Source organism: Festucalex cinctus, chromosome 5, assembly GCF_051991245.1.
Source record: "Festucalex cinctus isolate MCC-2025b chromosome 5, RoL_Fcin_1.0, whole genome shotgun sequence".
In the NCBI taxonomy this organism is placed as follows: domain Eukaryota; kingdom Metazoa; phylum Chordata; class Actinopteri; order Syngnathiformes; family Syngnathidae; genus Festucalex; species Festucalex cinctus.
In genome coordinates, this window is record NC_135415.1 from 27521959 (window position 1) to 27537352 (window position 15394).

At 36.8% G+C, this 15394-nt stretch overlaps 1 protein-coding gene across 1 annotated transcript in view; it reads left to right on the forward strand.

The window, feature by feature from the left end:
* tacr1a (tachykinin receptor 1a) overlaps positions 1-15394 on the forward strand; it is a 34270-nt gene that overhangs the window by 862 nt on the left and 18014 nt on the right. The window contains exon 2 of the mRNA XM_077522481.1: positions 13124-13318. Within this exon, the coding sequence (XP_077378607.1) occupies positions 13124-13318 (195 nt within the window). The remainder of the gene's footprint in view (positions 1-13123; positions 13319-15394) is intronic.

Below are 15394 nucleotides of genomic sequence, written 5' to 3' on the forward strand. Positions count from 1 at the left end.
CACATTTCTACATATTCTATTCATTTTGTGTACATATACAATATAGACTATTTAAAATGTGACAAATTAAATGTGATTGCTGTAATGTTTTTTTTTTTTTCATATGTGATTGCTATTCATCAGTGGATGTTGTTTCTGTCAGTGAGCCGAGATACACGAAGCGCTGTAAGCTTTACTATAGATATATGTGCACAAATTTACTATCAGCTTTCAAATAAATACATAAAAACTCTCACTTCTTCTCTCAGCAATATGAGCACCATGCATGAGCAGTGTGATCTGCTTGCCAGTTAGAAACAGTACACTGTAGTGAGTGTTGATATTTTGGCCCCCTATGAAAAAAAAAAAATGGAATAAAAATAATATGCTGCCAAACTTACGCTGCATCATTAATTTGGGGCAGTGGGCAGAAGATACATTTTGAATATGATGGTATGATGTTATGATAGATGAAAACATTTTCACAATTGACATCATATTACCTGACGGAATGCTGGCAGATTTTCAAAAATGGAAATCTGGTTGCTGGTTATCAAACAGTTAGTGGCGCACAGGACAAAACACTCTTACTGTATTGCATGGGTGTTAAGGACCAAGGACGAGATCCTGATCACCACATCATTTTATGGTGCCCACTAAAGCAAACAGTGTCTGCTTCATGTTTCTAGCTGAATTAATTTGCTCTTTACACTTGGGCAAATAATTATGCTTAAATTCACTTAACCAGATTTACAAGCATTTATTTTCTCCAAATGTATTTTTTACGTAAATTGGATAATAGTTGTATACTAAAACTACTTGATTCTGACTATTTTCCATGACTCCTAATTTAAAAAAATGATTTCAATGTGACATTCAAAACATTTAACTCATTCCTCTCACTTTAGGGATGATTATTAGCAGTGTTGTTCCGATACCATTTTTTAGTCCCCGATTCCGATACCCAGCTTTGCAGTATCGGCCCGTACCGATACTTAAGGTTTTTTTTTTTTTCCTCAACATGAAAAAACTGTCCTGCCATTGGTTCAGAGCATTCAAGCGCCAATAGGATATCTTAGATCGGCATGCAGTGAGCATGTCACATATCAGTGAATGTCGTGCACCAGCAAGACACAAGATGCTGCATCCAAAGTCCTATATTAGCCTTGGAATGAATGGTATCGGCATGTTACTTGTGAGTAGTCACCGATACCGATACCACGGTTTTAATGCAGTATCGGCGCTTCTGCCGATACCAGTATCGGTATCGGAACAACACTAATTATTAGTCCATTCCCTACTTCACCTTATTTCATACCCTACTTGATTCTTTACACCTTACCCTTTTATGATTTTTCCACTAAAACACAATTCCCAAGTTTCTGTGTTGTTACCTTCAAATCAGCTACACTGTGCAATAATTCAAAACATTTTGTCAGATAAAACTTGCGTGTATTTCCCTCCTCTGTCTCTAAAGACATGGAAGTAAAATAACTTTAAATTGCATCAGCGGCTCTGCCATAAATTGGTAGTTGGCTTCAGCCTGTGACACTTGGAAGGGAAATTGGGGAGTATATAAATGATTAATTAACTTTTTAGATAGTGACTTTCAAGGGACCTAAGGCTGCTTAACACTATCTCGTGAGGTAATTAAAATGTAATGGATTTCATAATCTCATGATCATGTCATAAAATGTGATCTGCTCTTTATTAAAGTCACAACAACAGATCAACAGTCAACATTTAAACACATTCACAGAATACAGTACTTTAAAAACATCAACATAATGGGAGAAAATAATGTTTTTAAGATTTAATAGCATTGACACCCAAAGCTGATTTCACTTCTTCTTGAGTTGGCAGCTCATTCTATTTGTGTGCAGCATAACAGCTAAATGCTGCTCCACCATGTTTGTGTTGAACTCTGGGCATCACTAATTGGCCTGAGTCTGTAGACCTCAGGAACCTACCAAGCTAATATTCAATCAGCATTTCATTTATGTATTCTATAGAGCTGAATGATTTGAGGAAAACATTGAATTGCGATTTTTCTTCTCACAAATATTGCAATTTCGATTCGATTTGCGGTTTTCATTTTTGGTATAAAAAAAAAAAAAAAAAAAAAAAAGCAAGTATCCTTGGATCAGTTCTTTACAAAACACCAGGCAAAAAAACACTTCTGAGAGAGAACACGAAACAAAGAGGGCAAAAAACGACGAGGACAGCAGTTAAAAAGGTAAATGACCATCATTTTTATTCTTTACTCTATTCTTTGTTTTTTTACATTACGCACAATTCTCATTTATTGTGCAATAATCTAATTGTAACATGTATTTGTTACATGTTTTGATGCATTTTTATGCTTTATAATACATTTATGCCCGAATTTTGGGAGGCTTGGAACGGATTAGGGCATTTACATGGAAAATGCGTCTCTACTTACAAAATGTTCTACTTAAGAACTTTCTTCCAGAACCAATTAATTTTGTAAGTAGACACTGTACATGAAAATACATAGTGGATTTGCGTTTGTTGTTGTAGCCTTTTGATTAATCAGCCGCTGAACATCCTCGGCGACCTTGGATTACCGTGTATTTAAAAGCAGAGGGGCGGCACCATTGTGTACTTTTAATAATGGATCAAATGGTGGGACCCAGAGTATTAAAAACCTATTTGCGAAATTAATATAGGATCTGGAGGCAGCACAAAGTTGGCTTCATGTGAAGCAACACTGGCTCAAAACCGCTAAAATGAGACTGAATAACCCCGCCCAGGTTTATTGTATAGAGTGGGGTGGTAATTCCTTTCCTGATGTCCCCAACTTTGGATGTTAAAAAGATTTAAAAAAAACCTGTCACATAATTCAGTAGATAGGTCATTAAAATGGCCAGATGTAGGGTTAGTGATGAAGCTTAAAATTTAAGCTAAAATTCTAGGAATTTTATGACGCTCTAAAATTACAATTGAATAAAATGCAGCCTTTGCATCTTTGACTGCCTTCTGGCTAGCATTTATTTGCACTATGAGTAAAATTAGTATTTTACTTACCTACCAACTTGTTCATGTTCCTCATATAGCAGGGATGGGAGACAATAACAGTTGTTCTTATATGTAACCGGAAAGTTTTAATCTAAATAAATGATTCATGCAATTGATATGATCATTATTCTGCATATATTCTGCTTATTATTATTATTATCTAGTGCATTTCCTAGGGGGAACTGATTTCCCTGTACGAATGCCTATGTTCTAGCCTTTACACAGTGGAAAACCATATGGGGTTGGGGTATCTCTGTGGAGCCACATATGTTGCACATGACATAATCTGCTACTGGCCACAGAGGATGGTACTGCTGTCCAAAAAGTGTTGCTACAAGTTTGAAGTTCATAAAAGAGCACCTGGATGTTCCATAGCGCTACTGGCAGACACACCAATGGACAGATGGAACCATTGTTTGGAAGGAATACAGAGTAAAAATAACAACATAACCAAACATCATCCCAAACTGTGAAGCATGGCGGAGGGGGCCTCATGGTTTACCACCATGTGACCCCACCCGAAACCAGTGTTTAATTTCAGTAGTTTTGATATCATCTAGGTTTTTATGTCATGCATGCAGTTAAATAGTGATGATGGAAGTTGAGTGAATGGGTGTGTTTCAGTATTGATCAGGGTGGCATTGGCATAGGAAGACAAGGTCAGTCAGCTATGATACAGTATACACTCAGGTTGTGAAGAGTAGGGGTTCCACATCAGAGCTCTGTGGTACACCTTGGTTGATTGGACCTGGCGTGGAAAATATATATACAGTCTAAATACAGTACATGGATCTTGATATTTAATATTATTATTATTGTATATATTAGGGGTGTTTTAAAAAAAAATCGATTCGTCGATATATCGCGATACTACATCGCGCGATTCTCGAATCGATTCAATAATCGGCAGAATCGATTTTTTTTTTTTTTTTTTTTTTTTTTTTTTTTTTAGGATTCACACCTTGAGCATGGAAGAATGTTATATGAATGGAACATTAAGCCTTAATATTTTATTTTAATGCTGTTCAAACATGAAACAGATTACAACCTCTATAAGACTGAAATTTCAGATAAATAAATAATACATTTTCATATAAATCTTACACTCTACAAGCTTACTGATTAGTATTTTCTAAATTTGAATGAAAAAAAATCGCAACAATCGACTTATAAATTTGTATCGGGATTAATCGGTATCGAATCGAATCGTGACCTGTGAATCGTGATACGAATCGAATCGTCAGGTACTAGGCAATTCACACCCCTAGTATATATACATATATATGATGTTGATATATTGTAGTATTATATATTAGTGGTGTCAGGCAATTAAAATTTTTAATCGTAATTAATCACATGACTTCAATAGTTAACTCACAATTAATTGTAACATTTTATATCTGCTCTAAATGTACAATAAAATATTTTTTTCCTAAGTATTCACACTCTTGATAACCCCCAAAAAATGGGAAAAAAGTGTTAAACTAATAGAAATATTGCATATTTTAGTCAGTGACAAAGAAATTTCATAATACAATTGAGTTCAAATTAAAAACGTACTGTACTGTTAAAAAACAAAAACAAAAAAACAACTAGTGTGATATTGATTTGTGTTGAGGTCAATTTTCTGCCACTAGATGGCATTATTTGTAAGACATTGGTGACAGCTCAGTACATTTTTCTTTTCATTTTAAGAGCTATCTAATCTTTAATATGAAGTAACTTGTGAAATTCTGCACTTTTTTTAAAATTGTAAAATACAACTTGATGACTCTCAACAAATACATGCATTATTATTATTATTAAATTTATTACTGCTAAATGTTGACGTGGATGTGTCTGCTGCCTTGCGACTGGAATTCCCCCAAGTAGTGGTCATTAATCGCGCGTTAAAAAAAATTAGTGGCATTAAAGGAACTTAGAACTCAAAATTAATGCACTAATTTTGACACCCCTATTATATATACAGTATATTATATTATTCTAAAGTAACTGTACTCTCACTAGAGTTGGTTAAAAGAAGAGTGTGAAATGGCTGACTTGAGTCATGTTTAAAAACAGTTTAGTTGTTACAGTAATGTTATTCCATCAAGTGTATGAAAAAGGACTTTGTTTTTTTAATGTATTTTATGTTCTGAGACAATTTTGACATTCAATCTTGGGGCCCAATTACTGTGAATGCGAAATATTACGTTTAACAAACAAGCTGTGTACATTTTGCTTTGAAGCTAATTTCTTGTAACTGTTTTTATGTGCTTTGTCTGCTGTTTAAGTTGGCAGTTCATTGTGCAATGTCAAATTGATGAGGCACTTTCATCAGTTCAAGCTCTGTAGCTCAGCTGTTAAAAAAAGCATACAAAAAATGTTTCCTCATTCAAACACCATGCCATTCATCTGAAAACAGAAATCAATGTCAACTATAGTATTTTGATTGATAGATTCTAAATAATGATCAAGTTTAGTGAGCCCAAAGGAAATGTGTGATAAATCTCGATTACCTAGTAGACAAATGAATAAATTGATGAATTATTTTAATCACCAGACAGGGTTAGCTGTGTAGCAGCAAAATAAATAGTAGCCATTCACATCATGCACTGTAAACCGCCAATAAAGTTGACAAAAAAAAAAAAAAACAGGACCAATGACAGTCAATCAAAGGCAATAACGGAGGACTACACTGCAATTCCTTGGCATGTGGCAGAAAATGTTGCCTCTTCCCACACCATTCATTTTCTTTGTTGACATAAAAGTGATCATTGGGCAGTGTTTCAACCTCTGCTCGTTCATGTGCCATTGCGTATGGTGGCCAAAAACTGAACCAAACTCTTCCAAAACAGAGCTCTTGAGAACCTATCAACCTGTTCCAATTGATTTATTTCCTCAATAATGATTTTTCTTATCATCTTTATGGTCGGACTGAGCCTTGCATAGCATATGCAGCATGTGTTTCTCCTCTCATTGTTCCTCTCCAGCTGCATCGTCTTTAAACATACAGTGAAACTATCACCCGATTGTTGTCTCTTTCAATGGTTGAATCATGCTGGCTTTGTCCGTTTGTGTTGCGCAGCACAACATCTCCATAAGCAGAGTTGTGGGTTGCCGTGTCATTCTTTACGATCATTGTAAAGCAGACATCAACTCTAATCCCAGCAGCTGGCCCAGTCTCTGCAGTCTTACGTTATACTGTTATCTTTGTCAGGAGCACTGACTGTATCTTGTGTATTCTGCATATGCGTACAATAAATCGGGGTTAAATTCTACCTCTGAGAGCGCCAAGGGAAATAAAATCATTGAGTAGTGAAACCATGTACCGTATTTTTCGGATTATACGTCGCTCCGGATTATAAATGGAACCAGCCAAAAAAAAAAAAAAAAAGCATAATTAAGAAGGAAAAAACATATATAAGTTGCACTGGAGTATAAGTCGCATTTTTGGGGGAAATTTATTTGGTAAAATCCAACACCAAAAACGTACATGTCATCTTGAAAGGCAATTTAAAATTAAAATAAAAGAGAGAACAACAGGCTGAATAAGTGTACGGTAAACTAACGTTACATGACTGACATGCCTGGTAATGTCAGCAACGACGTAACATATTAAGAGTTTGTGCAGTGACGGGAGTCGGAGGCGGAGTGTTGAAGCACGGAGCCAAAGGCTGGCGTTTTATTGACATCAGCTTCTGAGGTCTTAACAGCAACTCCCCACTCAGCGAGAAGCTAACAGGCTAACTCCCCTTTTCCACATAACAAAACCTTCCCAGTTATTCATATAACTCTAGCATAAAGAACACGCTAACAAGTTCACCAAACTATCAGTTTCACTCCAAATCACTAAATCCAATGAAATCTTCATCCTCGGTGTCACTTTTAAACAACTCCCCCAACTCGGGAGGTAGACGATGCGCCGCTTCCTCTTTTACCGGCAATGTTGAACTTATCAACACAGGCCTAGAGCGCCCTCTTGCGGTTTAGTGTGAAATTAACATGTGAAATGATATAATAATGTGTTAATTTCACACATAAGTCGCACCCCAAAGAGATTATGATGCATTATCATGAAGTCACATGCTGGCGCATGACCGCTCTGCACGTCACATCTCCTTGATTTGTGGGCTAATACAGTGGTGGAAATTATTCCACACTAATTACTCAATACCGCATTAATAGGAACACTACTTACGCTCAACAAAAATATAAACTTGTATGACAATCTAGTAATAATAGGAAAAATGCACTTACAGGAGGGAGCTAATAATATACAAGACTGGATGAAACGGGGCCAGTTTCATGCGATTTTTCCAAATGTCGACATTTTAAACAGTGTCAAAGAGCATAAATTGTTTATATTATTTACACAGGATTATATGTCCAAACAATACACTGAATACCTTTTTATTATATTCCAATCCAGTTTTATACTGGACTCTGGCCTCAACTGGTTGTTTTTTTGTTTCCTTCACTTCCAGTGTGTCCCTTGTTTATAAAAAGAGCCTCGGTGCATCAGTCCGAATCAATCACAGTCAATGTCACACACATGGATACGTATAAACAGCTGCCTTGCAGCCATGTCACCTCAAAATGAATAAACAAGAGAACAATCAACACCAGCCCGCTTTAATCATCGGGGGAAAAAAAATCAAATCTGATTGGATCTTGATCTTGAGGATGGACATGTTTTGCCAGAGGTCCGTTTGCAAGATGGATGCTTTTGGACAATTATACCTCGATGATAGGAATACTATTTTGTTAACATTGTTAATGTTAACATAATGTTTACTTTTTGCCAGCATTTCTCATTTGTAATTGTCATCCTTTCTTCTCACAACTCAAAGATGGATTAAAAAAAAAAAAAAAAAAAAAAAAAAAAAAAAAAAAAACAGTTTCTTTGAGCACAAGCGACAGAGCAACATCGAAAACTGATGTAAATGTGTGACACTACTTAGCACAGCTATTGGGCATAGTGAAACAATACAAACCACAATTTCAGAGTATATATTTCTAGGGATGCACGATAATGCTATTTTCAACCGATACCGATAATCCAATAATTTAGAAGTGTCGATGTCGATAACCGATAAGTAAGCCGATAATTGTTTGCAAAATTAACTTGAATACAAATATACTTTTGAGTCCTACTATAAGTCTAACAAATACATTGAAACATTGTATAAACTTTGCACAATGTTTCAATGTTTGTAAAGAACCACAAGCTGAATTTTATTGATATGAGCCATAACCACAACAGATTGACCAACGTGGCATGTCTATAATTATTGCTGGATTTCTTTATCTGGTTTATCTGTATGAAATCAAATTGCCGAAAATTATTGGCAGATTTCTCTATTATCGGTTTGACATCAAATTGGTCGATAATTGCCGATAATTATCGGCCACCGATATTATCGTGCATCCCTATATATTTCCATAAACAAACCAATACCATCCACCAGCATTAACAACTGAAAACTTTCAAATATTTAGCAATGCAAAATTTTGCTAATAATGCAATAAAGGCGCAGACACCGAATGCTCACATTAATGAACAGTCAGCGCTGGCAGACGATAAAAGTGTACTTTTATTGTGGTAACTGCAGCTAATTGATGAAAGGAGTTCCTTACATCCAATCATCTGATTGAGAGGACGGATTAGTGGGCCAAATCAGGGATCAAAGACAATCTGTCAGTCAATCAGACTCCGAGCACGAACAGATTTGCATACAGAATCACATAGTAAATAGCGATAGTGATTAAAAGCCGTTTTTGTAATCAATGTCTAGCTTCTATTCCTGGGCAATCATATGCTGTGATTCTACATTTTCTGCATTCTGTGTCCGCTTATGTGTGTTCACTATAGTGCTGTGCAATACCTGAGATTTTGGGAGCTATTGATACCAAGTAAGTACTGGAACCAGTATCGTAGATATTAATATTGTGATCAATAATTTTACCAATTAAATGACCCGTCTTGTGCACATTAAACTTTCTTAATGGGTTCTCAACATGCCATAAGATATGGAAACTAGTGTTGTTCGATACCATTTTTTGGCATCCGATACCGATACCCAGCTTTGCAGTATCGGCCGATACCGATACTTAAAGTTTTTTTTTTTTCCCTTAACATGAAAAAGCTGTCGTGCTATTGCTTCAAAGCATTCAAGGGCCAATAGGACATTTTAGATCGGCATGCAGTGAACATGGCACATATCAGTGAATATCGTGCATGAGCAAGACACAAGCTGCTGCATCTAAAATCCTATATTAGTGTTGGAATTAATGGTATCGGCGTGTTACTTGTGAGTAGTCACCGATACCGATACCACTGTTTTAATGCAGTATCGGCACATCTGCCGATACCAGTATCGGTATCGGAACAACACTAATGGAAACATACCTGGACTGTTTGAAGTCGCATATGTAGTAGTAATATTAATATTCTAGTTCCTGTCTAGTTTCCGCACTCAAAGGAACTTTGTAGAAACAGCCACTGAAGTTCCTCTAATCAAGTCAACCTTCTCCCACCTCGTTTTCATCCGATTTGTTACAGATTACTTTATTTACCATTGTTATTGGTTTCCTTTCCGCTGGCCTCGTACTGCCAATCAGAGAGGCACGCGAGAGGAATAATTGCAAAAAAATTATGTTTACTACACCCACTAATTTTCTTCCAATGATTGCTACAGTCTTGTTAGAGCAGCACCACCAAGTGCCACAAGTTAAAAAGTACAAATCCAGACAAGGACAAGCTTAATGCGTAATAGTCTTATAATTGCTGCTTGTAAACCGTTAAAAATAGAGCTGGGAATGGACTTTGCTCATTCCTAATTTCAACGCCAGCTCGAGAGGAACTGTGAATCGTCGCTGCAAGCAGAGAGGTTGGATCTCTGCCAGGTGTGTATTCGTTTCTGACATCCACAACGTCAACATCTACACAAAGAAAAGCCACATGGCTTCCAGAGCTGTTAGAAGCAAGGACAAAGTAAATCTTTTTTTGTGTGTGTGTGTGCTTTTAAACACGCCACTGAGAGATTTGAAAGGCTTGTCGTATTTGAAATAATTAGTGTGAGAAGTCTATTAGAGTTATTTATTTGTGTTATTAGGGGGATTAAGCCTCTAATTAGACCTCTTAAAAAAAAAAAAAAAAAAAGCATTGTACCATAGTATTCATTGGTGCATATGAATGCAATTTATCTTGATAAGCTTGCTACAATCATTTTCTAATTATAATATTTATTGACGTGTACCGGTTTTGGTCACACTAAAGGGCAATTGCATAGGTCAGCAAATGTGTTTCAAACTAATTTATTGTACTACTGAGGTCCAGTCACTACTAATGTACAAGGTATTTAAATGGTTTAATTATGAAGCCAATTATTAGTCAGTTGTTTAGGTAAATGGTCTGACTTCAAATCTTCAATCATTCCTGTCGACACAATTAAAACTGCTCCTCTGGAGTTGGATTCTCAACAGGAGGTTTTATCATTTTTAATATATCAAATAAAGATTTATATTTTCAATGAGTGACTGCTTGTACATACTGAGCAAACATTCTTCGTTCTATCCTACAATCTGTCAGTGTGATTTGTGTGCGCTTATATTTAACCCACACCAGGAGTTGATGTGTGGCTGTAGCTAAACACAGGTGACTTGTTCGAAAAATAATCTAATAAGAGAAGGCGATGACAAAGAATGTGAACAGAGTGATGATGAATGATGCAATGTTTGAAATAAATAGTTTTCCTTAAATCAGGGAGCCAGATCAGGCCTGCGAAATGTGTTCATAGAGATCCTGACGTTGCGTGATTTTGTCTGAACACGCCCCCCTGTGGCAGGAAATTACAGTATTGGCACAGTGTTAATGGGCTACTACAATGTCGTGGAGGGCGAAAACTAGCATCAACATTCACCCCAAGAGCATTGACAGTCACTTTAATGAAAAGGACATGATATAGGATATATTGTACATGTGCAAGGTGGACATTAACTCATTTGCTCCCAATAACGTGTAAATACGTTTTTGTTTTTTTGTTTGTTTTTTTGTTTTAAGTGTCCCAAAGACGTGTTTATACGTTTTTTGTTTTTGTTTTTTTTAATGCTAGAGCGTACAGAAGGCTTTGATGCAGCCTCTCAACTGTAAAGAACGATTGCAGAAATGGTAGTTATTACACAAACGGCCAGCAGGTGGCAGCAGAGCAAAGGAGATCAACCAGGGCCATGTAGAAAAAAAAGCTAAATTACTTACAATTTTAAATAGATTTGTGAAAAGTGATGAAACTTAGCTCTCTTCTAATGCTAATTGCTGCAAAAACGGAAACAGAAACATGTTTTTTTTTTTCCTGATGAAAGAAGAGACTTTAATCTTTCTTTTGGGTAGGTTCCATGCTTTTATAGCAATTGAACACAATATTCTGTGGGCTTTGCAAAATCAGTCAAAATCCAGTAAAACAGCCGGGAGCGAACGGGATTGCTTCTGTGAAAATGGCTGGGAGTGAATGAGTTAAGGATTGCCAATGAAGTGTCAGGAGTATTTTTGTTTTGTTTTGTTTTGTTTTGTTTTGTTTTGTTTTTTCCCAACTTCGCAACGTTGCTAATGTGGAATTTCCTCCTCTTTTGCTGGTTAAGGCTTTCAAATCTGATCATACAAAGGCTTTACAAGTTTGTACAATGCCATCGAAGTTGGCAGATTTACGCAAGTCTTGGCAGTGTTTTATGTAAGTTAGCAACTTAGTAGTCTTCTTTATGGTGGTGGTCAGTTGTTAAATTATTGCAATATCTATGGGGAATATGCCACAGAAGAGGCGGGACTTCCGACTTCCGTGATTTTGGACACGAGTTTGGTTCCGGTCCAGGTTACGAAGGCGCAACCGAGGGGCACAAAGTCGGAAGCACAAGTATTTTGACGTAGCCCACACGTCGCAAACCGAACCGGAAACAAACTGTTGTGCAAAAACAGTCCCGCCTCTTCCGTGGCATATACCCCCCATTAAACCGTAGCAGCACAAATGAAGGACACAGATTTCCCCCACATTTTGTGTGTGGTAACAGTTAGCATCTGCTGATTTAGCCATCATTGGCTGGCCTGGATCATGCGCAATCCTTTATTTGCCTCTTCTCGTTGTCCACAACAGCTGTCAATCATTGTTCAAGTGCGGCGTTTGCCGTTTACGCAAAGTGGCAGATGTGTTTTCGATCATGCCAAAATGTCTGCTCTAACGGCCATTTTGGGGATGCGTGACGTCAATGTCAGGATCTCTATGGAGTATTAAAATGAATAGGACCCGATTCATTAATCCACCATCCAAAATCAATCTACTAAAATCTTAATGTTACAAACAATGCCCAGATGAGCAACGCAGCTGCTACATGGTAGTAACCATTTTGCACACAACCTAAAGTCACGGTTTGTTTAAAAAAAATAAATAAAAACAGTGCAATATATAAATCAAACGCAAATGTGTTAAATAAGATACACATATGACAAGGATTAACTTCCTTATAACTCATTAATTAAATAATAAGGCATTCCGGGAACCCAAGATATGCAAACTAGACTCACCCGGACGTTCATATGGGCAGAGTTGCCGCATTCCATGTTCGTGGAGGATGTCACAAAACCCCCCAAAATCTAGAAACTCAAATGTTCAAAAACTTTGAATTAGTGATAGACCGATATGGTTCTTTCAAGGCCGATACCGATACAGATTATTTGTCGTCAAGTAGGCCGATAACCGATATTTCAAGCCGATATTCATTTGCAGTAAAATGGGGGGGGGGGATTTTTAAACTATATATAATTTCTCACTGAGTAACAAATTCATGCGAATGTAGCTCATTTGGGGTTTTTGTTAGGGTTCGTAAAAACGTTTCAAAAAGATTTTCGCTGTGAAAAATGGTGTGAATATGTTCCAAATGTGTTTACGACAAATAATAACTGACTGCGAACATCTTACAAATCCTGATGAAAACCCCAAATTCGCTACGTTCGCAAGTATTCCCTGCTCAGTGAGCTTTATCGGCCTTCAGATTCAAAAATGGCCGATCGTCCCGGCCGATTATCGGTCTATCCCTACTTTGAATTGTAATGCCTTGTCGTACGTTCCAATTGCAGGTACATGGCCATCATCCACCCGTTGCAGCAGCGCATGTCATCCACAGAGACCAAGGTAGTGGTGGGAGTGATCTGGGTTCTGGCTCTACTCTTGGCCTTTCCGCAGTACTACTACTCCAACATCGACCAGCTCCCTGGCCGTGTGGTGTGCTACATTGACTGGCCCGAATACACAATATGTGACTTCAAAAAAATGTGAGTCTGTCTGAAAGAGCTTTTCTAAATAGCCGACTTGCATTTTGAATTTACAGCTGTCAGAGTAAACGGTTGATATTCAGAGTAAATTAAGGCCGTGCAGATTTGAAGCTTTTTGTGCTTTCCATTTCATAAACTGAGGGGACGATGGATTTGTTTTGAGAATGAGAATGACAAACACAGTTGGCCTGAGAAGATCATTGATTGGATGCGAGTGTGCTTTTGTCAACATTCATTTTCCATTTCTTAATGCATCTAGTGGCGCTTGCATATTCAACACATGGTGGGATACCAACTTCTCTGATTCTGTCATTTCCAGCTTCAACCTTGTAAATCAAACCGACAAACGTATTTTGTTACTCATTATTAAACCGAACAACAGGGGGAAAACAACCAACCACATGAGGCCACAAAAATGGCGAAGGTGAGTCATGATGTTCAAGATGCATCTCATTTTTCAACTGTCATACAAGTTACCTACCAAAAGAAAAATTAGACTCTCTTCTTTCAGCAGAAAAAGAAGTCTATTTCTATTTGTTCCCTTTCTTTAGTTATCAGCGTTAGAATATAGCTAATTCCAAATTCTAAAAATGTAGAAAATGAGCTTTTTGTAAACATTTCAAGCACAACTTGTACTTTAACATTGCTATTTTTTTCTATTTTGTGACAGCTTAAACATGTTTTCCTGCTTTAAAACAACATTCCAAAAAGTGCTTGTGATAACAAAATAACAGTTTATTGCACATAAAAATAAAAAATTTTAATAACCAAAAAGCAATCCTCCAGGGTTACCTGTTTTGTTCTGCCCATCGCTTATTTTCTACTTCCTACCAACATACGCTTCCTCCTTCTCTTCTTCTGCAACAAGATCCTAGCGTGATACTGGCTGATCTTATACTTCTGCCACCCGCTGGCCGTTTCTTTTAACAACATTGCAGTCAAGCCTAATCGTTCAGTCAAAACCTGCATCAGAACCTCCTGGATGGAAAAAAAAAAAAATGCTTATTACATATCTATACGTCATATGTACATGGCGACTATGACTTTTATGACGTATTGATATGTCTTATGTATGGAAAGAGTTAAGTAATTATTTGGAGTATGATTTTTTTTTTCCAGGTAACTTCTGGTCTATATATTTTCTCATTTCCTTTTTTTTTTTTTTTTTTTTTTTTTTTTTTTTTTTTTTTTTTTCCTTAAATCACTCCTATTTGAGGCTGCTCTTATTTTGGAATAATTGTCATTTAACTCATTTGCTCCCAATAACGTGTACATATCTTTGTTTTTTTTCTTTTAATGTTTAAGTGTCCCAAAGACGTATTTATACCTTTTTTTTTCTTTTTCTTTTTTTTATGCTAAAGCATACAGAAGGCTTTGATGCAGCCTCTCAACTGCAAAGAACGGTTGCAGAAATGGTAGTTATTACACAAACGGCCAGCAGGTGGCAGCAGAGCAAAGGAGATCAACCAGGGCCATGTAGAAACAAAAGCTCAATTACTTACAATTTTAAATAGATTTGTGAAAACTGATGAAAATATGCTCTCTTCTAATGCTAATTGCTGCAAAACGGAAACCAATAGAAACTGATGAAAGAAGAGACTTTAATCTTTCTTTTGGTAGGTCCCATGCTTTTATAGCAATTAAACACAATATTCTGTGGGCCTTGCAAAATCAGTCAAAATTCAGTAAAACAGCCGGGAGCGAACGGGATTGCGAAATGTGAAAATGGCTGGAAGTGAATGGCGCGCAGATTAGAAATGAGGTCTTGGGAATATCTTTACGCTAAGGTCTATTCCAGTGTGACTTATTGAATGACAGCGGTTTGAACTAAAAGTTTTGAAGTTAAATGAAGAAGAAGAAAAAGGAGGAGGACTGTATTGATGCCCCAGCGGGAAAATCCACTCGTTACGGCATTTAGTTATTCCGCAATATTAAGCAATTTGCAGTTTCTATGCATAGTATGGAAAATTCTGCCTTCTTCTGATGATGCAAAGCACAAAATTGTCCAATGCGTTGCAAAAAGAATGAAAGTCATTCTTTGGAATGTCACCGTACTGTTAAATAATTTGCGAGTGA